At 40.7% G+C, this 24,947-nt stretch overlaps 1 protein-coding gene across 1 annotated transcript in view; it reads left to right on the top strand.

Moving 5' to 3' along the window:
- ECPAS (Ecm29 proteasome adaptor and scaffold) overlaps positions 1 to 24,947 on the top strand; it is a 2,158,898-nt gene that overhangs the window by 1,657,768 nt on the left and 476,183 nt on the right. The window contains exon 39 of the mRNA XM_044061033.1: positions 23,630 to 23,721. Within this exon, the coding sequence (XP_043916968.1) occupies positions 23,630 to 23,721 (92 nt within the window). The remainder of the gene's footprint in view (positions 1 to 23,629; positions 23,722 to 24,947) is intronic.

Raw genomic sequence — 24,947 nt, 5'->3', positions numbered from 1 at the left:
AAAGTATCTTTAGAAATTTCACTAAGACGAACTACCTATGCCTTTGTGACCGTGGCAAACTTCAAATCTCCACCAAACCAAATTAGATATGCTGAGTATTTGGGAACATACATCACCACACACTACCAGCATGTAAACAGATGCATTGATGCAGCTATCCCATATCCCAGAAACAAACCCTTTAGTAGAACAATAATATGAACAAGCTTTACAATGAAAGGAAGAAAATTTTGACCAAAAGTAAGAAGAGTAATTCCTAGAATTATAGAGTACTCTTCACTGCAATAAACAAACAACACAGGAACTTAATCAGTACACCAAAGTCAAATTTGAGGCTAAAATAACCACCCAAGCCAAAGACAACTACAAAACCTTTTTGTAACATTTGTAATGTCAGAAGCATGATGCAGCAATGTACTGATGTATATAAAGTGTGTCACCTACACTGAGGCTGAAGATATTGCTAACCAGTGGGCTAATAAGTCAGCTCAAACTTTATCTCCTCCCATCCATCTACCCCATAATATGTAACTGAAACCAACTCACCTCAAGCTATCGCACAAGACCAAGTCTTGAAAGCATTACCAGAAGCTAAAAAGTGTGCATCACTGGTTCCTGACAATTTCCTTGGATGCATCTTAAATAGCATGAAGGATGATTTAGCCACCTCCCCTTCAACTTCAGCTTCCATACAACATCTGTACCAATTGAATAGAGAACAGCTACAGTCATTTCTCTGCATAAAGAAGGACTTTCCACAGACCCATAAGTCTGATCAGCATCATACGCAAAGCCATGGAAAGACTTATCATGGAACAAATCAATGAGGACATAGGGAATTTCCAAACACTTGACCCATCTTAAGTTTGGATTTGTCAAGGGTAGGTCATGCTCACTCAATCTGCTGGATTTCTTTGAATAGGTCACCAAAGTAGTGGCTGAAGGTAAAATGGTGCACACCATATACCTTGACCTGCCTAAGCTTTTGACACAATCCCCCACTTGGGCATAATAGATAAGATAAACTGTGAACATTGCCCACTAGATTGCCAACTGGATGACAGGACGTTGGAGATCAAAATAGTTGAAGCTACCTCCACAAAGAGACAAGTCACTAGTGGAGCCCCCCAGGGTTCCATGCTGGGAGCTCTCCTCTACTTCTCTGAAGTAAAAGCTATAGAAAAGGGCTCTGTCTGACTAAATTTGCAGAAGACTGCAACCTAGCAGAATTTACTGAATCCTAAAATTATATAGCCAATCCTGCAGGAAAGTTTATCCCAAACAAATAATTGATGCCACAATATTGCACTGAAACTAGATGCCATAACATGCATTATTATATCCTTTTGAAAGTCATTTACCCTAGGAACTACCAGATTGACAGTGTGCCTCTGAAAGTTGATACAGTTGTTCCGGATTTGGGAATGTATGTGGACAGTGACATAACATTTAACCAACATGTCTCCACTGTCATAAGAAAGTACTTTTATATTGTCCAGCTTATAAACAAAAGGATTTTAAATAGATCTAGAGATGTCATTGTCCCCCTTTACTTAGTCCTCATTAGGACAATCATTGAGTATAATGTCCCCTTTGCCGTGTATCTGTCCATACATAAGCAACAACTGGAACACCCACAAAGATACCTTATTAAAAGGATATAAGGCCTAAGCAACATGTCCTACTTGGACCACCTCAAAGCCCTGACACTATACTCTATATCCTTTACTAACTTTAAAGAGGTGACCTTTACATAGAATTCCCCAACCCAGACTTCCTCAGCAAGTCAAATTGTGTCAGGAAAATGCAGTCCAGAGAGATGAACCTCTTCTGCAACATCAAAAGAATGATTTAGAGGGACAGGCATATCTCTCAGAAAAAAGAAAAAAAAAAAAACTACCCTGGAACAGACTCCCCATCCACTTAAAACAAAGCTTATCCCTGTCCATATAAAGGTGCAATTTGGATATATGGGTGGGTAGTATAAACTTAACCCCTTGTACTGCTAACTGACAGATGCACTCTTAAATGCTTTATCTCATGCATGTGTCCCCTCATTATTTATGGTATGATTTTAGCTATTCTCACTGGGTAATATATAGTTATCGACCATGGGATATGTAAGGACAGCCTAACACCAAATGGGATAGGTTAATTCAAGCACCAAAAGGAAAATTATCTAAGCATAAAAGGGCCCACAAGGGCAGCTACCCTACTACTTACCTATGAACCAGTGATAACTGTGTCTCTGTCATTTAGAATGCTGCATCCTCCCTAACATTCCAAGCACCAGCAAGAAAATGTATAAAACCCAAAGGTGTAATACAGGTACTGAAGTTATGTGCCTTAGCTGCAGTTCACCATATTGCAGCCATTGTTAGCGTTTTGTGTCATTTCTAATACAAAATTACTGGGTATTTAATTCGTCCTTCTGGTGAGGGCATTATGCGTTCTGTTGCTGTTATGGTTGTTACTGTGTGGTAGTGCTGCTTCCATTTCTTCACTGCTGATTGTCTTCACTTTTTCATTTGTTAGCTAATTCTGCTTTTTATAAGTAATCTCCGTGGTATCCCTGAAGTCTCAAAACAACCTACTAAACAAGTATAGTGGGTCCAAAAACAAAACAGTGTAAGAAACTTTCTGTGTGGAAGATTTTCAGTCCATATATCTTTATTTAATCACTGTATATTAATCAGATCAGACAATAGTAGTAAAAGTAGCGAACTTAAACTCGTCTAAAGTCAAAACAAAACAAAAAAAAAATAATAAAAAATATATAATTGTACAGCATTACTAAGTATTCAAAAGTACTGTGTACTTGATAAAGGATTTTCAACTGGAAACAGACTGCCTGCCTGTCTTGCTTGGATTACTTTTGAATACTTAGTATTCCTCTTTGTGAGGTACTTCTGTGGCCTCAAACATCTGTGCTGCAAATGTCTTGAGGTATATTCCAAAAGGGGCATTGTACTCTATAATGGGTCTAATGAGTGCTAAGTAGATGGGAACAATGACCTCTCTTTTCCTGGATGAGAACCTTTTTGTGATGAGGTGTGCCACATAGAAGGATTTCCTGACTACTGTGGCGATGTGATTTTCAAAGGAGAGACTACTGTCCACCTGGGTCCCAAGGTCTCATCACATATTCGGTGTTAAGTAGACTGCTGTTTTATGTGGTAGTTCATGAGTACAGAGTTTTTACCAAAGGGGATGACATTGCACTTTTTGGCATTGAGCTTGAGGCCATGCCTCTGACACTAGGCATCTGTCTCAGTGAGGCCCTTCTGTAGGATGTCCACATCATTTGGGGACTCAACTATGTCTCCTAGTTTGCAGTCATCTGCGAACTTCATTAGCCAGAGAACTTCTGTGTTAGCCGGTACTTCAGAGAAGTAGATAACAAACAGGAGAGGTCCCAGGACTGAACCCTGTGGTACTCCACTTGTCACTGGTTTGAAGTCTTACGTCTACAGATCCAAGTGTTCTTGTACTTGGATGACTGTCTGGTAATAGCTAATTCTCCCATGTAGTTGCAACATCTTTCTCTCTTTTTGATTGTTTGGGTCCCCCTCGGACCTCATCCTACTGGCCGAGCCCACAGTGTTCCACATTCATACTGGGTCTACCAACCATCCTATAGCAACATCTGTATTGAGAAAGTACCAATTTCTTCTTTTAGGAATTACAATCAGCTGAAAGAAATATTTTGTCTTATCCTCATGGATCCCAGTTTGTGAGTGAAGTGTTGAGCTGCCTTCTCCTCCATCCTGAGTTATGGTGCAGACTAATGTCAGCTAAGGGGCTGAACAGCAGCAGCAAGCCGTTACTGCAATTAATGTTTTGCTAACATGTTCATAGTAGCAAACAGAAGGGTTCTCCCAAGGAAAGCTCAGTGGCTGTTAAAAAAAACTAAGGCACCAAGCTGCAAACTTCTTTGAACACATGATGCTCATTCCGTCTATTTCAGCAAGAGTTACAGTTTGTCTCTGAGATCAACATACTTCCCACCTGCTTTTTTTAGTTCCCATTAATGGATGCTTCCTGTTTTTGCATATCAAATTTCTCTGTTAATGTTTAAAGTAAAAAGGATCTGGTCTCTTTAGTTTCTGTCCAAAAATACCCTGATATCATAAGCAGTCCAGTAGAGCATGCATCACAGAACCCTTCATGTAAGCATAAACTGCAGAAATGTTGTGATATGTAAACAGATAACCCACAGAGTTTAAGCCCAGCAAAGCTCAAAAAATTCAGGAACCACGGAAGTACTGCAGTTGCTATCTTTTATTGTAAAAACATTCACCAAACGATGACACTAATGGTTGAGCGCTTTCATCTAGTAACTCTAGATTTCTTCAGAACATCAGTCAAAGTTTGTCATACACTTTAAATACCTTAATTACCCGCCTTTTTCCCAAGAACAATTAACCAATTGCATACATTTAACCCTTGATATAACATTTACATTAACATTAAATAATGCATCTCTGACTTAGATAAGCATCAAATCGATCTACACTCTAACACAAAACTGCAATATAATAAAATAACACTTAAAATTGTATCAATTTTCACTACTAATGAGTATTCATACTATATATATATCTACTACTGTTATAATTTAAAAATCTTATTCACAAAATGGAAAATTTCATTCATACAAAGTACAATAAAACTAACAATACTGTAAAACTAAGTTGATAGTTACTACTTTTAAATACATAGTAAAACCCTATTTTTTTACTATCTAACATTATTTATTTACCTCAAAATTCCCACAAGGCTATGATTATACCCTCAGTAAAGGTTTAGTAGGGATTACTTCATTAAGGCCAGGTGGTGTGGCAGCCTCTAATCGCAGCTGCCATTTGATTTCTTTTTCCCCCACGATGGCCTTTATATTCCCACCTCTGGGATTTATAGTGACCACATCCAATATACCAAATTTAAAGCCCATACATGTCTCGCTATTTAGTAAATGTCTCGACAATGCATTATTCGTATCATTTCTCTTACTGCAATAGATATGATTGTAAATTCTATTTTTGAGAAATCGATCCGTCATTCCTACATAATACCTTTGGCATGTGTCACAAATGGCTAAATATACCACATGTTTGGTTAAACAATTGCCATGTTTAAAGTAAACCTTAGTTCTATTTCTGTCTTTTAACACTATATTTATACCTTCATATATGTACTTACAATAACTACAACATCCGCACTTTGTAGTGCCCCTTCTAAAAGTCTTTGTATCTTGTATAGAACTCTGTCTTATTTCAATAAGCCTTTTAAGGCTATTACCAGTCTTATATACAAAATTAGGTATAGAGGGGATTTTTTCCTTAATCACTGAATCACTTGTCAAAATATGCCAATGTTTTGAAATAATTTGCTTAACCTGATGTGTATGATGACCATACTTCACTATACAGGCTCTCTTGTAATGACTATCCTCATTATTATTGCATCTATTATTCATTTGTATACCTACTCCTAATAATGGAGGGTATTTTCTACCCCATTCCTGGGTTACATATCCGGTTAAGTCATTCAACATTTTGTCAGGATATCCCTTTTCTCTGAACATACCCACCATAAACCTAACCTCTTTTAACATATTGTCCCTTTCTGATGTCATCCTCGCTGCCCTTATTAACTGCCCTTTCACTATATTGTACTTGACTTTATATGAATGGGCACTAGTATAATGCAAGTAACCATTACTATAGGTCTCTTTTCTATGTATCATAGACTGAAATGTCTTTCCATCATTATAGACATATACATCTAGGTAATTTATTCCTTTTCTATCAAATTGATAGGTGAATTTTAGATAACTGGTGGTACCACTGATGTATTTAATAAAATCTTCTAATTCTTGGATGTTACCTGTCCATAGGAGAAACATATCGTCCAGGTATCTTACATAAGTTTTAATTTTGTGCATCCAAGTAGTATTTAAGATATAAGTTGTTTCCCAATCTAGGAGAACCATGTTGGCATACATGGGGGCACACGCTGCCCCCATTGCCACACCTGAGATTTGTTTATAATATTCTCCTTCGAAAAAAATATAATTATGGTCAAGTACTATTTCCATAAAAGAAGTGAGTAGGGCTATCTCATCTTGTTGTAACCCACTGAAGTTTTTAAGACTCTGTATAAAACTGTCTATTCCTTCATTCTTGGGAATACAAGAGAACAGTTCTTTCACATCTATAGTGACAAATATGATGTCAGGAGACCACAATTCCTGTTTAAATATTCCCAGGAATTCCCAGGAATCCTTCATTATATGGGGTATACACTTATACATGTGTTTCAACCTATTATCCACTGCTTTGCCATACGGGAATGTCTTACTCGCACTCCCTGATATTATAGGTCTGAAGGGTGGTTCAATAAGGTCTTTGTGTACCTTTGGGATCCCTCTTATTGTTGCCAGGATGGGGTACTCAACCTTCAGAAATTTGTAAAGTTCATCGTCCACTCTATTATCTAATAAAAATTCCTCCAAATAGGAGTCTATTCTATTATGGGCAATATTGACTTGGTTTAATGAAGATACCTCATACTGGGTTGGATCATTTAGTATTTCAAATATCTTATTGCTGTACTTTTCTTGATCATACAAAACTATTCCCCCCCTTATCTGCCACCATTATCCTAACATTTTCCGAACAGATGGAATCAATCAATGAATATATTTTATTGACCATGATTTGATCCTTTTTCTGATATTTACATTTCTTGTATAACTTATAGATGTCATCCTGAATCACTTTCTCAAAAGTTTCCAATGTTTTCACCATAGGTGGTGTAAAGGAACTCTTTTTCCTTAAGTCAGTACTTTTAGATGCTTGTTGTGACTTATTATGGAAAAATATCCCTAGATTTAATTTTCTAAGGAATAACTTTATTTCAACCAAAACATCTATCAAATCTAATGATTTGTCAGGTATGAACTTCATACCCTTCGAAAATATATGTGCCAGATCTGCTTGTACTTCATAGGTACTATAGTTGTAGATTTTAACATCTCCCTCATTGAGTACAATAGGGGGACCCGGTCCATAGTCCATATTGTCCTTGTATGCATTGTCACTTGGGCCTGTATTATTATGGGCACTGCCAATGTTTGGCATCTGTATTATCTGTGCTTGTTCCACCTGGGAAACCCCTTCCCCTTTCGATGTACTGTGTACCACTTGTTTTGTTCTTCCTCCTCTAAAAAAACCTCTTCATTATGGTATTGTGGTACATCATCCTGAAGTGTGTCCCTAATATCTCCCTTGTGTGTTTCTCTCTGCCTCACCCTATCCTTGTTGTTCCACCTGTATGCTACCCCTTGTTCATACTGCTGCATGTCACGCTCTAGCTTTTTACATTTTTTGGCAAACATACTCTTACTGGCATTTTCTGCATAATCAAACTGTTTATAGAATAACTTTTCCCATTGTGGAAATAACTTGTCATCTCGTATTACACTATCCATGTTTTCTACTTCAGTGATTAAAACAGTCAATTTTGTATCATTATTGTCTATAATAAACTGCATAAACTGTTCCCCAAATTCATTGAACATATCATTACATTTTTTTATATTGCAAGCATTCATCTCTATACCCATAGGTCTTTTGAAAAAACGGAGTCCCATTGGGACTACATGGCAGTTCAAACATCGCCGTAAATACATATTTTCAACCTGCAATGCTTTAATTTTAGTCAACTTATTACCAAAGCCAAATATCATGTGTTTCAAAGAATTGTAATTATCATGAACCACCTGTCCCTTGCTATTCACTTTGTTACTGGTTTCAAAGTCAAACGGCATTTGCAACAACTTTTCTACATTATAATGTGATGAATTGTCATTAGAGCCCTTCCCGGGCTTATGGTAAACAGTACCTGGATTTTTGGAGTTAGTGTTGGCGCTAGATTTGGCTTTAGCGCCATATGTCCTTTCCGGCAATTGTCTTTTGGGTTTAGCCCCTGAAATTAGATAGATTTCCTCCTCGTTATTACGGGAAGCCGGAAAAAAGTTGAACGATGCTGAATTACTGTTTACATGAGTACGCGTATCTTTCCTCGGCGTGCAGGTGAGTAAAAATGGTGACGAACTTCTCCTTTGCCCATTCGGGATGTCATCCTCACTCGCTTGGCCAATAGAGGAACGAGACAACGCTGGTACGTCTATAGTTGTAGGCGGATTTTGTGTTTTTAAGAGCCCGGTTTGGGAGTGAAAAGTTCAATAAGGCGAGATAATTCTCCCTTAATTATAGCCATCTCGGAATGCAGTTTATCAACTTCTTCACGGGTAATGGAAGTTCCTAAACCCGTTACGTCCTGCAGTGAATCCATTGTCAACTAATCTCACACCAAAGTTCCTGAAGTCCACCAAATACCTCACAGAGTTTAAGCCCAGCAAGGCTCAAAAAATTCAGGAACCACGGAAGTACTGCAGTTGCTATCTTTTATTGTAAAAACATTCACCAGACGATGACACTAATGGTTGAGCGCTTTCATCTAGTAACTCTAGATTTCTTCAGAACATCAGTCAAAGTTTGTCATACACTTTAAATACCTTAATTACCCGCCTTTTTCCCAAGAACAATTAACCAATTGCATACATTTAACCCTTGATATAACATTTACATTAACATTAAATAATGCATCTCTGACTTAGATAAGCATCAAATCGATCTACACTCTAACACAAAACTGCAATATAATAAAATAACACTTAAAAATTGCATCAATTTTCACTACTAATGAGTATTCATACTATATATATATATCTACTACTGTTATAATTTAAAAATCTTATTCACAAAATGGAAAATTTCATTCATACAAAGTACAATAAAACTAACAATACTGTAAAACTAAGTTGATAGTTACTACTTTTAAATACATAGTAAAACCCTATTTTTTTACTATCTAACATTATTTATTTACCTCAAAATTCCCACAAGGCTATGATTATACCCTCAGTAAAGGTTTAGTAGGGATTACTTTATTAAGGCCAGGTGGTGTGGCAGCCTCTAATCGCAGCTGCCATTTGATTTCTTTTTCCCCCACGATGGCCTTTATATTCCCACCTCTGGGATTTATAGTGACCACATCCAATATACCAAATTTAAAGCCCATACATGTCTCGCTATTTAGTAAATGTCTCGACAATGCATTATTCGTATCATTTCTCTTAATGCAATAGATATGATCGTAAATTCTATTTTTGAGAAATCGATCCGTCAAATGTTGTGATATGTAAACAGATAAGGTGAAGCTCGTGCTTATCCAACCCGGAATTAATGGACATGCTGCACCTCAGAAAATCCAAATCCCATCGAGCTACGCGCTCGAGAGACTTGAACCTCAGCACTGAAATAAATAGGACATGCTGGAGGGACAGATTCATAACCCAGAGGCTCCCTTCACTCTGGAATAAAATCCCAGTCCAGGTTAGGCAGAGTCCCTCATTGACTCTCTTCAAGAGGAATCTTGATGAGTGGATGGGGTTCAGAGGTTTACCCGGGTATCACTTCTGTGTCACTGTTAGACAGAGGCACAGTATACTAACCTCGAAAAAGGGCATAGCAAAATTAATTTAAAATGGGTGGCGAAAGCCAAACACACTCTGGCTAGGCTTGTAAATGCCCTAGGGCAGATAGCCTAGTATGAACCTATGAACCTACTGTCCAAGCAGGAAGGCCTTGAGCATTTGCATAATGCTTCATGCACTGTAGTACCCATTGAGTTAATTTTGTTGCAGACTCATTATAAAGAACAGTGTCTCTGACATGTAGGTTGCATCTGAACAGAACCATGTCTCTCAGAATGAAAGCTCACTGGAAGAATCCAGCAGGTAGACCAAAAGACAATTAATGACACTGAAAAAAACTCTTGTGCCATCTTCATACTTTAAAGACAGGTGCCACCATATTTTCTTGCACTCTGCTTCTACTGTACTGCCTTTACTTCATCCCCTCTAATCTGCAATGTGTTGTTCAAAGCAAAGCAGGGCAAATTTAAGTTTGGTGACTTTCCAATAGCTAGTTTTGTAGTTCAAGCATTATCTGTTTTACCTCTTCCTTTTCACAGGGACATATCTGTTATATTTACAAGGGTTAGTTCTGACTTTGAGTCAGATCTCGCAGCCTATTATGTGACTTGTTATGTGCTCATCTGTGTCTGTGCTTCACTATCTGATTTGTCATTCGTATGTTGAAAGAAGCTAACCGTCTCAGTACTGGGATATGAACCGAAGTGCATGTTATGAGACAAGGAGCCTAAGTCATATGATTTAGCATTAAAAGTGGTTATGCAATGTGCTTAATTACTGCCATTACAAAACTGCCAGAAAAGTTATTAATGAGTAAGTATATTAAGAAATGAGATTTGTTTTTATTTTGTGATCAGTATTCTGCTGAAAAAATACTTAAAACATTTCACAGATTTATGCAGTAGTTAAAGGGCTAGCTCTTTTTATTTTTTTTTTTTTTTTTTTTTTTTTTTTTTTTTTTAAATAACCCATGACTGGGTGTGGCTACCACCATAGTTGGTGTGATCTGATCACAAAGGTAAAGCCACATGATCAAACAAAGCCAACCGTCAGGAAATCCTGTGATATCCACACCCATTCATGGATTATTGCTGTTATACATTAACATTATTTAAGAAATGAAGAAATTGCTTATTTTGTTAAGTAATGTATTTGTATAATGGCATTTTAGTCTCATTCCATCATTTCCTCTGTATATTGATACATTGTGCATGTGAAATGGCATCTCAGTCGCAGTTTGTGTTTGTTTATTTTATTTGTGTATATCTGAAATTCAAATCTGTGGCATTAATGATAGAAACAAGTCCCCAATAATTTAGCAGAAAATCAAAAAACATTTTATAAGGGATGGGAAAATATGTGGAAAACCATGGAAGTTCTGTAAATATCTGAATGGTTCAGAGGTATGGTTACCGACTGTACGATTGATGCACTGCCATTATAAGCATACCTTTCAACTGTCATGCCTCTATGAAGTGTTAGTGAGCTGCTTTGTGTGGGACAGCATTAGATTTCCTCAGCATTCATTTGAGTGTCTTGTGACATTGAACAAGTCACTTCAGCAGACAGTGGTTTGAAACAATTTGGAAGTTTGGTAATGCTCCTCTAATGGTGTCCTGGACTTGTATGCAAATCAGTTATCTTATTTTTAGTGTGTGTGTATGTGTGTGTATGTGTATGTAAATAGATGTATTATATTGTATTGCTATAGTAGTAGAGCGTATCCCAATAAAGTCAGGTTGCTCAAGAATACTTCAGCAGCCAGACTTCATTGTACTGGGATATGCTTGATTACAACAGGCACGCTGACTGGTCTGTACATTCAGCATGCACAGCTTGGAATACTAAGCCATTATTTTATACTTGCCTATAGCTAATACTATTTTTTTTTAAAAAACTTGCAGTCCTTATTGTTTATATTCTAGGAGTTTGTCTGTTACTTTGATTTATTTGTATATTTACCTAATGGATGTTATATTTGCCCTGTTTTACAGATTGTGAGTATAGTAGCTTGCTTCCAGTATTGTATCATCAGTTCAGTTTTCTTTAAGCACATTAGAACACTCTGTAGTATCTGGTCAGTTGCTTGATGTCACTGTTTGCAAGCTTTCTGTGATGGTGTCATAGATGCAGAGGAAAGTAAAGCAAAATAAGTCATCCTCTGCGTGATGTTATATATATCAGCAAATCAGATCTATTATGTCATAGAAGCAATCAGGTAAAAGTGCAAGTTAAAAATGATCTCTGCTCGATATGCATGCCTACATTGACTGAACTACTTACTACATCATTTGAGCTAAAATTATTTGCAGATAGCACACTAATAGTTGATATTTGGCAAGAGAGAAATATCTGGAGGATTGTTCTTTGTGTTTTTGTAGCAGAATTGTATGTTTAGCCAATGGCAAGATTTCACCACACTTGGAGAGCTGTACATTGCAGTCAGATAAATACTTTAGTAGTATGCAGTGCATACCATGTTTGCTACTGCAATCATTGATCAGTGTCAGATTGCACTCTCTTCAAATGAATATACAGCAAGGGAAAGACCTCTTTTAGAGCTCATTGTATTACGTAAGATGGTATAGAAGGGTGAAGGACCTCTGTATTGGGTGGTGGGTGCACCTAGCACATAAATGCTGAGTTTATATTCCACTTCATTTTTTTCCCCCAAATTCAGATGGAATTTGCAGTATTGGTTGTGCAAGGGCAACAGGAAACCCTTTCCCCTTGGAACACCTAAACAAGACTTTGACAGATGCAGTGCTTGCCTTCACTTAGATAAGTTTTCACATGATGTTTATTGTGTGACACTGCTGCAGTCATTACACTTGGGTTATCCTGCCATCAGGCGGTTCCCCAGTCGGCCTGAGTTCCAAAGTCTTGGTCCGGCGTCGGTTGCTGTCACTTCTTCCCTGATGTCAGTGCGCCAGGGGGATATAAGATGCAGCCAACACCATTTTCTTCAGTCTTTCTTGCCCCGCGGTGCCCGAAGCAGAAGCAGTTCGCCAATGCCGGTCGGCCGACTCCTGAGATTTTCATTCCGAATCCAGATCCGAAGTCTTGTAAAAAGCTAAGTACCCCGTTGAGGAAACTTTTTCTTGCCTCAGACCGATGTCAGTAAAAGTTAATAATTGTATTTCTTGTGGGAAGCAAATACCTCATAAGGATTTCCACTCCTACTGTATTCCATGCCTAGGCCCAGACCACGATGTCACTGGTTGTCGGTTATGTGCTAGGTTTAACAAGCGCACTATTAAACGTCGGTTTGATTTTGCCCGACATTATTTTGGCAGAAAATTTAATTACACCATGCCGTCGGAACTTCCGACGACCGGAATTCATAAAAAGCGCAAGGACAGGCATCCGAGGCCCAAGACTGACGACGAGGCCTCTTCTAGGCCGATCTCCGGTTTTCAGCGAGGCGCCTATGCAGCCCCTGATAACCGCTTCTATAGAACCACAGACCGCCTCCGACTCCCACGTGGAGCTGGCTGGGCCTTCAGACGCTCTTGCTATTCAGATTACCGAACTTAATCCTACAGAGGGAACCAAAGTAGCTGAACAATCCACAGCTTCAGAGGGTGTTTTCAGACCTACCCAGTTAACCATTAAACCCTCTGTGAAGTCTAAGCCTTCCTTAAAAGCAAAGAAACAGACACAGCAATCTCCAGGGCAGGCTTCCATGCCTAAGAAAGAAATGCTAAAAATGGCCGAAGACCTAATCACCCTGATCAGAGGGTCCCATCCCCCACCAGATAAAAGGCCCAGACAAGGTGCAGACTATGAATCTTCAGACCAGGTGTCCATTTCCTCTGACTCATCCTCAGACCTAGGGTATTCCTTACCCCCTTATGAGGATTCGGATGCTGAGGAATCAATTCCATCAGCCTCTCCGCCTGAGGACTACTCCTTTGGGGAGACCTTACGTACCATGAGGGAGCATTTCCACTGGGAAGGCCAGGATTATTCAGAATCCAAGAAAAGGCTCAGAGTCTTCCTCTTATTGCCTCAACACAGACCCCTTGCTATTCCGCCAGTGTTTAGATATTATGGATGATGTATATACTGAATCCATCTTAAACCCTGACTCCTTACCACCAGCCCCAGTTAAGCCAGATAGATATTACAGAGTTCCTGACTCTCACAAATTTCTATACAAAAGCCCTGTTGCTGACCCTGAAACTATTTCTCAGGGACCCAAAGGGATTAAGGCCTCATCAGCTAAAAACCCAGTCCCCTCTGACAGATTGCAGAGCATTAGACAGATGGGGCAAGAAAGTTTATACATCTACAACTTTGGCCATGAGAGCCTTGAATTGCCAGTTTCACATGCTAAAATATCAGCAATTTTTAATGTCTCAATTGAAACAAAAGATGCTTCCATTTTCAGATCCTCCTAATTTGAAAGAAATGCAGGATTTATTGCATGCAGCTGAACAAGTGGGAAAACATACTTTGCAATGTGGTTTTGATTCCTTAGAGGCCTCCTGTAGAGCAGCAGTTACAGGCTCTGTCATTAGAAGGCATGCTTGGTTAAAAGAACATACGCTACCAGATCATGTTAAAGCCAAATTACTAGATGCACCTTTGCAGCGGGATGTGTTGTTCGGAGTTAAGGCAGAGGAGGTATTAAAAAAGATGGAGGATAAGGCAAAATATATGCAAACGGTTAAAGATTTCTTACAGGTTCAACGTCCTCGTTTTAGCAGAAATTGGCCAACAAAAAATTGGTCCTTTCCAGTCACAGACAGACCTCAAAGGGGCAGATATAGACATCCAAGAGGTAGAGGTCAGACACAAGGCCCTTACAGACCTTGACAATGGGGTACACCAGGCCAGAAAGAAGGGGAAGACAGGCCTCAACCTTATAAAAACAGTCTCAATGACTTCCCACTACAGCTGCCAAACAGCTCTCTCTTGGCAGCTCCCTTAGGAGGAAAACTGGCTGTTTTCTATCACAATTGGCATTGCATCACAAAAGACAAATGGGTTCTCAACATCATATCTCAAGGTTACAAGTTCCACTTCCACTCTTCCAAGGTTAAAAGGAATGCCAAATCTGCCACCAAATCAATGGGCAGAGGCTCAAAAACAAATTACAACACTCATGGATATGAGAGCTATTCAAAAGGTACCACCACAAGAGCAAGGACAAGGATTTTACTCAAGACTCTTTCTGGTTCCCAGAAACGACAAAGCCTGGAGACCCATTCTGGATCTTTCTTCTCTGAACACTTACCTGGAGGTTCCAAAATTCAAAATGTTGACACTATAGCAGCAGCTTCCCATGCTGGGCAAGAAAGCTTGGCTCGTGACTTTGGACCTCAAAGAGGCATACCTGCATGACCCTATCAGACAAAACTGCAGAAGATATCTCAGATTTCTAGCAGGTTCAATGCACTATCAATTCTCTGCACTGCCCTTTGGCTTATCTACTGCGCCCAGGGTCTTCATAAAGTGCCTGGCACCAGTAATTGCATTTTGTAGGCAAAAAGGAATTCAGATTTACCCATACCTGGACAACTGCCTAATCCAAGCAGAGAGCAAGGACATTCTTCTAAAGCATCTGGCGTATGTAAAAAAGTTATTAAGTTGCCTGGGGTACACAGTAAACGAAAAGAAATCAAAACTAGTGCCCTCACAACAGATAATATTCCAGGTGCCAGCTTAAACTCAACGGCCCAGATGGCTTATCTCACGCCAGACAAGCAAGGACAACTGACTCAATATTTTCATTTAATGGCAACAAAGACCCAACTCCCTGCAAGAAAAATTCTGCAGGCCTTGGGCTACATGGCATCTTGCATACTACTAATTCCATATGCCAGACTGCATATGAGGAAACTACAATTGTACCTAAAGAGTGTATGGTCTCAACACTGTCAAAATTTGGAAACAGTTATACCACTAATTCCTTGCCTTCAACAGGAGTTTCAATGGTGGGCTCAAGCTTGTCACCTCAACAAGGGACAGCCTTTTACTCAACCCATAGCCAGGCAGACACTGACAACAGATGCATCTGATTATGCCTGGGGAGCACACATGGCAGGAAAATGTATTCAGGGTGAGTGGCCCGCAGAACACAGACATCTCCACATCAATCAAAAAGATGCTAGCTGTACAAACTGCAAATGTCCTTCATGGATGCATCTGCAGTCATAACAAATGGGTTGTCCTGTCGTCAGGCAGCCCTTCGGTCGGCCGGATTCCAAAGTCTGGGTCCGGCTTCGGCTGATGTCGCACTTCACCCGACGTCATCTCTGCTGGTCTTCGGGTATAAAGGCATCAGCCGACGCCATTTTCCCCAGTCTTTCTTGCCGCGTGGCGCCCGAAGCAGAAGCTGTTCGCAAGTGCCGGTCGGTCAGATCCAGAGATTACTACTACCGAATACTACTCAAGACTTCTAAAAGCTAAGTACCCGTTGGGGACTCTTTCTTGCCTCAGCCGATGTCAGAAAAAGTCAATAACTGTTTAACTTGTGGGAAACAAATACCTCATAAAGATTTCCACTCTTACTGTCTGCCTTGCTTAGGCCCAGACCACGACGTAGCAGCCTGTTCGGCCTGTGCTTCCTTCAACCGACGAACGCTAAGGCGTCGGTCGGAGTTTGCTGAACAGTTTTTCGGCTCAGACTTTGCGTACATTATGCCGTCGGATCCTCCGACTACCCAAATTGTTAAAAACGCAAGGAAAAAGACCGACACTCGCGGTCCGCGGTTTCGGCCGAAACCACGGTTAAGCAAGCCGCGAGTGTCTCGGTTTCGGCCGAAACCGAGAAAACTGGTCAATCTTCAGCCGAATCCATGACTACTACTGAGGCTCCCGCTACTTTACCTGAATCGGCCTCAGAAATTTTGCCTACAACTGTGGCTTCTAGTGAGTTATCAGACACCATCCCTTTGGATGTCTCTACCCCAGCACATAGTGCTGCTAGACCCCCTGCAGCCATGTCTATCAAGGCCTTTGCCAGGACTAAAGCAGCCAAATCTGCTAAGTCAGTGCCTGTTAAACCTCCCTCACACAGGCCCACTTCCAGTTCACAAATGCTTACTCTGGCAGAAGATTTAATATCCTTAATTAGGGGATCCCAATCTCACCCAGACAGGGCCTCTCAGCCCCCAGAAAAGAGACCTAGAACAGAGCCCCCCGAGCCAGTGTCCTCTGATGATTCTGCGGATGACTCCGACATTACAGAACAGCCAGAGGATCCTTTCTCTACTTATGAAGACTCTGATGCGGAAGAATCCATTCCAGCTGCCTCTCCACCAGAGGAATTTTCCTTTGGGGAAACCTTACATGCCATGAGAGAGCAATTCCAATGGCAGGGACAAGATTTCTCAGATTCAAGAAAAGGCTTAGGACTTTTCTGCACTTACCACAACATAGGCCCTTAGCTATTCCTCCTGTTTTGCCTGTTGTGGATGATGCATTTAATGATGTCTGCACTGCTCCTGATTCTTTACCTCCAGCCCCTGCCAAACCTGATAGATTTTACAGGGTACCAGACACTCATCACCACCTATACAAGGCCCCACTGGCAGACCCCGAAATTATTTCCCAGGGGCCTAAGGCAGTAGCCTCGACCACAGCAAAAAACCCTATTCCTTCAGAAAGGGAAGCCAGGTCTTTAGACAGATGGGGTAAAAAAGTTTACACTTCTGCTACTCTCTCAGCTAGAGCTTTAAACTGTCAGTTTCACATGATCCAATACCAAGAGTTTATGCTTGATCAGTTAACTAAGAAACTAACCTCTGATTAATCTATAGATAAGAAATATGTATTAGAAATGGTGAATAACATACAACAGGTTAGTAACCATTCCTTAAAATGTGGCTATGATGCACTGGAGGCTTCATTTAGATCAGCCATGACTGGCACAGTGATAAGAAGACATGCATGGTTGAAAGAGCAGGTCTTACCGGATCATGTTAAAGCTAAGCTATTAGATGCTGCTATGGATAAAGGCCAGTTTATTTGGTACACCTGCCCAGGAGGTAATGAAGAAAATGGAAGAAAAGGCAAAATCTGTACAAACAGTTAAAGATTTCTTACAGGTTCAGCCCCCAAGGTTTAGCAGGAACTGGCCTGCCAAAAATTGGTCCTTTCCTGACTCCACAAGATCCCAAAGTGGCAGGAATAGATGCTCCAGAGGCAGAAATCAATCCAGAGGAGGTGCCTACAGAGGACGACAGTGGCAAGGTAATAACAGAGGCACAGACACGACCACTACCACTGCAACAGGACAATCACAGTGACTTGGCCCTAACTCCGCCTACCAGGGAGCAAATAGCAGCACCATTAGGCGGAAAGTTAGCCTTATTTTCAAAAAATTGGCACTATATCACAAAAGACAAGTGGATTTTGCAAACCATAGACCAAGGCTACCGGTTCCACTTCCACACCTTACCAGTCAAAAGAGGAATGCCAAACCTGCCTCCAAATCAAAAAATAGAAGCTCTACAACAGATAAGGCAATTAACAAAGATGAGAGCTGTGGAAAGAGTACCAATAACAGAACAGGGCAAAGGATTCTACTCCAGACTCTTCCTAGTACCAAGAAAAGAAAAAAGCTGGAGACCTATTCTCGACCTGTCCATCTTAAACACATACATCATTGTCCCAAAATTCAAAATGCTGACCCTACAGCAACTTCTTCCCATGCTGGGCAAGGAGTGTTGGCTGGTAACTCTAGATCTCAAGGAGGCATACCTGCACGTCCCCATTCAACCAAATTGCAGAAGATACCTCAGATTTCTTGCAGGATCAGAGCATTATCAATTCTCAGCATTGCCCTTTGGCTTATCTACTGCGCCCAGAGTATTCACAAAATGCCTGGCATCAGTAATCGCCCACTGCAGACTACAGGGAATCCAAATTTATCCATACCTGGACGACTGCCTGCTACAAGCGGACAACAAAAGCAAGCTGACAACAGATTTACAAAGGGTCATTTACTTGCTACAAGCCCTGGGATACACAGTCAATTTACAAAAGTCAAGGCTGATACCATCCCAAACAAGAACATTTTTGGGCGGAATTGGACACAGTAAAACAAATGGCATTCCTAACTGCAGAAAAACAAAAAGAACTCCCTCTTTACTTCTTGGCATTAACAAAACAGAACAAACTAACAGCAAGAAAAGTTCTGCAGGCCTTGGGCTTCATGGCATCATGCATAATCTTGGTCCCACGCCAGACTGCATATGAGAAAACTACAGTGGTACCTAAAGAATTTATGGTCCCAACACAGGCACAGTCTAGAAGCAGAAATACCACTAATCCCATGCCTAAAACAGGAGTTCCTATGGTGGGCTCAAGCATGCCAGTCAAACCCAGGCCTACCCTTCCACAACTTTCGAACATGCCAAACCATCACAACAGATGCCTCAGACCTAGGATGGGGGGCGCACATGCTGGACAAATGCGTACAAGGATTGTGGACTCAGGACCAGCTGCACCTGCACATCAACCAAAAAGAAATGCTGGCAGTAAAACTGGCAATCCAAAAATTCAGACCATTCCTCAAAGAAGGACATTTGATGATAAGGACAGACAACACCACAGTCATGTGGTACATCAACAAGCAGGGAGGCACTCATTCATACCCCCTATGCAGAATGACTTTGGACCTTTGGAATCTGGCACTCAGCTACAACATCCAGTTACAGGCAATATTTGTACCGGGAAAGGAGAACACTCTAGCAGACATGTTAAGCAGAACCACCTCGGATGCTCACGAATGGATGCTACACCCGGACATCTTCAAGACCATCATAAAGGAATGGGGAATGCCACAAATAGATCTATTCGCTTCCCCTCTCAATCACCAGCTCAAAAAATTCTGCACAAGGACATTCCACCCACTTGCATGGAAGGTGGATTCGCTCTCCTTCAGCTGGAAAGGTCTGACAGCATATGCATTTCCACCCCTTCCCTTGATACACAGGGTATTACTAAAAATCAAGGAGGAACGTCCAAGGATAATCCTGATAGCTCCAAACTGGCCAAGACAACACTGGTACCCATTGCTGAGGAGCATGTCTCGGGAGAAAATGTGGACAATACCCCTGATGCCTTTGATGTTAACTCAGAACAACTACAGCATCATGCATCCAAACCTAAAAACTTTGCAACTGACTGCCTGGAACATCACATAGCTGCAACTAATCCAGATCTTTCCCAAAGGGTTAAAGACATTATTCTTGAAGCCCGCAGACCTTCAACAAGAAGGAACTATGCAGGAAAATGGAAAAGGTTTGTCATTTGGAGTGCTGAAAGAGGAAAAGATGTGTCGAGTATAGATATTGCTAACATTCTGGAGTATTTGGCAGAGCTTCTTCATACAGGCCTGTCCTATTCCTCCATGCATCAGCTATTTCAGCAGAATACAGCTTTGATCCACCTGTCTTTTCACATCCTCTACTCAGGCAGTTCCTCAGAGGGATCAAGAATGTAAAACCTCCTAGGAAACCACCATTACCAGCATGGGACTTGAACTTTGTGCTAGAAAAGTTGACACTCCCTCCGTTTGAACCAGCAGCAACAGCAGATCTACAGCACCTGTCATGGAAAACTGCTTTCCTACTGGCAATTACCTCAGCAAGGAGGGTTTCTGAACTTCAGGCCTTAATGGCAGTACAACCCTTCCTAATCTTCCATCAAGATAGGGTGTCCATGAGAACTAATCCTACATTTATGCCTAAGGTGGTATCCAGAGTGTCTTTAAACCAGGCAATCCACCTACCTACCTTCTTCCCCAATCCACAAAACAGAGGGGAAAGAATGCTGCATACCTTGGATGTACATAGACAGCTACGCTACTACCTGGACAGAACCAAAAGTAACAGAAAAACTGACCAGCTTTTTGTAGCCTATGCAACAGGAAGGGAAGGAAAAGCAATTTCCAAACAGACAATCTCCAAATGGATAGGAAATTGCATACGATTCTGTTACTCCTACCATGGAAAACCAATTCCACAGAACATAAGGCCTCATTCTACAAGGGCTACAGCCACTACCACAGCTTTCTTACGAGGAGTGGCAACCAAGGACATTATTGAGGCGGCTACTTGGACCTCCGTGCATACATTTGCCAAGCATTATAATTTACCTCTGTATTCTAGATCCCGAGCAGGGTTTGCCACTGCTGTACTGCAAGGGATCCTAACCACACCATAATTTGTTCTTCCTCCTCCCCTAGTTGGCTATGGTATTCTACCCATTTGTTATGACTGCAGATGCATCCATGAAGGACATAGTACAGTTTTGTACCTACCATAAATGTAGATGTCCGAACTGGATAGCATCTGCAGTCAGGATTACCCTCCCTCCTTCCCCTCTGTGGTACTCCTAGGGTATTTACCCTCCTAATAGCTAGCTGGTGGGGGGAGTCTCTTATGGTGTATTTGTTTGTATATATGTACATACATGCTTATTATTTGTGTTTGCCTTCTATCCTTTTGGAAACATTGGCATTTATCCAAAATTTAGCCTTCCAAGAGGGCAACTGGCATCTGGGGCAAGAAACACTGAGGAAAATGGCGTCGGCTGATGCCTTTATACCCGAAGACCAGCAGAGATGACGTCGGGTGAAGTGCGACATCAGCCGAAGCCGGACCCGGACTTTGGAATCCGGCCGACCGAAGGGCTGCCTGACGACAGGACAACCCATTTGTTATGACTGCAGATGCTATCCAGTTCGGACATCTACATTTATGGTAGGTACAAAACTGTACTTTATAGCTTTCAAGGACCTGCTACATCCAGGACAACTACTACTAAAGACAGACACCACCATAGTCATGTGGTACATAAACAAGCAAAGGGGCACACACTCCTACCCATTCTGCAGACAAGCCATGACCTTGTGGAACACAGCTTTAAGATACCAAGTTCATCTGCAGGCACAATTCCTGCCAGGAGAGAAAAACACACTGGCAGACAACCTAAGCAGAAACATCATGGATCCTCACGAATGGCAATTGAGTCCACAAATATTCAGAATGATAGCACAAAAATGGGGGAAACCAGACATAGATCTGTTTGCATCCCCAATGAACTGCCAACTACAGAAGTTCTGCACAAGGAGCTACCATCCACAATCATGGAAAGTGGATGCCCTCTCATTCAGCTGAGAAAAAACTACAAGTATACACTTTCCCTCCTTTACCTCTCCTTCCAAAGGTACTCATAAAAGCCGGGCAGGAAGAACCAAAGATGATCCTGATTGCACCAGACTGGCCACACCAGCACTGGTACCCAATCTTAAAGAATTTAGCACAAGAACCACCCTGGATTTTGCCTCAAATCCCACAGCTGTTGACACAACACAACAATCAGATACTTCACAGCCAGCTAAAGACCTTAAATCTAGCTGCATGGAAAATTCCTTAACCAAGCAAGCATTGCCTCTCTCCAAAGCTCTTATGGATGTCATTCTGGAGGCCAGACGGCCTAGCACCAGGAAAGCCTACTTAGATAAATGGAAGAGATTCTGTGCCTGGAACCAAGCACACAGCCTTGACCCTCTTGTCTCAAACATTCCTCAGATACTTCAATACTTAACTGAGATGCTGGACAAGGGCCTCTCCTTCTCATCCATCAAGATTCATGCCTCAGCCATTTCTGCTCATTACAACAATTTTACTCAAACAGTACCTCGGAGGGGCTAAAAACATGAGACCGCCCCGTAGAGCACCTACACTAACTGGGGACCTCAACTTTGTTTTGGAAAAATTAACTTTACCTCCTTTTGAGCCAGCTAACACAGCAGATTTAAAATACATCTCTTGGAAGACAGCTCTGCTACTGGCAATAACATCAGCAAGAAGAGTTTCAGAATTACAGGCACTAATGGCAGTGGAACCTTTCCTTATCTTCCACCAGGACAGGGTGTCCTTAAGAACTAACCCTACGTTTATGCCAAAGGTAGTATCAAGTGTGGCTTTAAACCAAACTATTCACTTGCCAACCTTTTATCCAAAACCACAGAACAAAGGGGAGAGACTACTACATTCCTTGGACATTCACAGACAGTTACGCTTCTACTTGGACAAAACCAAAGCTTTCAGAAAATCTGAGCAATTATTGGTAGCATATGCTGCAGGAGCACAGGGAAAAGCCATTTCAAAGCAGACTATTTCAAAGTGGATAGCTCACTGTATAAGTTTCTGCTATACACACCATGGGAAACCTGTACCTAGCAGCATTAGATCTCACTCCACCAGAGCAACAGCCACTTCAACTGCCTACCTCAGGGGAGTACCTGCCAAGGATATTTTAGATGCAGCAACATGGAGTTCTGTACATACCTTCACCAAACATTACCATTTGCCTTTATATTCCAAATCCAGAGCTGGCTTTGCCACTGCTGTGCTGCAGGGCCTTATAGCCACCCCTAATGCCTTATAGATCCATCCTCCCTACCTCAGCTTTGGGATTCCACCCAAGTGTAATGACTGCAGCAGTGTCACATGATGAACATAGTACAGTTTTGTACCTACCATAAATGTAGATGTTCGAGTGTAGACACTGCTGCAGTCCAGGTTACCCTCCCTCCCCTCTTACTTTCTGGTACATACCTAGGTCTTCTACCCTTATTTCCTAAAGGGAGTATTTGCTGGCAATTAAAAAATGGTGGTTTGCTTTTCTATTATATATTTTACTAGCAATTTGAAAGGCCTACCTATTTGGGGGCACCTGACATCTGGGGCAAGAAAAACTGAAGAAAATGACGTCGGCTGCATCTTATATCCCCCTGGAGCACTGACTTCAGGGAAGAAGCGACAGCAACCGCTGGACCAAGACTTTGGAACTCAGGCCGACTGGGGAACCGCCTGACGGCAGGATAACCCAAGTGTAATGACTGCAGCAGTGTCTACACTCGAACATCTACATTTATGGTAGGTACAAAACTGTACTTTCTTTGCCTTCATTCAATGTCTTTCGTTTGTAGTGTAATTTATTTTCTTACAGAATGTTCTTATGGCCATAATAGAATTATATAAAGCCATTTCCTGTGCGACTTGTAAATGTTTTACTGAAATATTTTCTTCTGCTTAGGAAAATTGATGAATGCTTTGCTAACTGGATTAAATGATCGTAACACCGTTTTGCAGAAGTCTTATGCAGTTGCCATGGGACATTTAGTCAGGGTGAGTTTTTCCTTATTTCCTTTCATTTTTGCTATGGAAACCCATTTTGGATCAAAAAAGAACCATTTGAACTACATGTAAGCTAGCTGGAATAGTTTCCTTTATAATAACTTGTAGCAGTTCAGCCATTTTACATAAAACTATGCATGCATGGTCATGTTGCATAGATGCTTATGCATAGTATAATATTAGTAAACATCTTTTTTGAGGTTGTATAGATATCAGATGTAAGAAAAACATGCTTGCCAGAATCTTCCCATTAATTTAAGTGGTAAATTCTTGCTTATATGTACAGATGGTTTAGTCCACTTAAGTGGCATGACATTTGTTGGTATAAAGAACTTGCCTTTTGAAACTTTCATGAAAGTAATTCATTGAAAAGGTGAGCACTATGAGTAAAAATAAATGTGTGATGTCCTCTGGTGAAAAAATATGATCTGATGATGTCATTTTCATTCATTCCTAAATGAAGGATCCGACTCGGCCACTTTCTAAAGATACACCCAAACAGAATGCCAAAGCTAAGACCCCGACCATATCGAATAAGCCGATGCCACAAAGTTATCAGAAAATAAGTGCTTTTGTTTTAATAGTAAATCTTCATCAGATGAAATATTTACAAAGCTTAAAAACTTGTATAGAACTTTTGAATCATTTTAAGAAAGTCATTTGATAGCCAAGCCCCCCCCCCCGCAGTAATTATTACATTTAAAGTGCCCTACTCCTTTTTATTTTAAAAAGAATATATTGTAATATAAACATAAGTCTTTAAACAGCAAAATATCCACAGTTATTTGTTCAAATCATCAATGCATTAAACAGAAACATAAATAGCCATAACGCAAAGTCGTAAAATATACCTTTGCCTAGAAAGTTCTTTAAGTTTTAAAAGTCAAGTAATGGAGGTTTGTTGATTTAAACCTGACGAGCTGCCAGTACAATTCTCTTTTTTCTAAAACTAGAGACCAAGGCCCGTTCTCATATTTGGATACACTTTTTCCATTACTATGAATCTAAATTCATGTCCTGAGTTATCTTGGATATGCTTAGTTAGATTGTTAGATTCTTTCTTTTTTATAGCATAAAGGTGTTTGCGTACCCTATCCTTCAATTTACACTCCATCTTGCCTATATAAAACCTGGGACATAGTGCTATGTAGACCACTCCGCTACCTAAAACTCTAAATTTGTGTGTATTAATAGTAAATTGTTCACAAACATGTATA

The sequence above is a fragment of the Protopterus annectens genome, chromosome 2.part0 (assembly GCF_019279795.1).
Source record: "Protopterus annectens isolate FY-2018-M chromosome 2.part0, PAN1.0, whole genome shotgun sequence".
Classification (NCBI taxonomy): domain Eukaryota; kingdom Metazoa; phylum Chordata; order Ceratodontiformes; family Protopteridae; genus Protopterus; species Protopterus annectens.
This window is presented reverse-complemented; position numbering and strand designations above follow the sequence as displayed.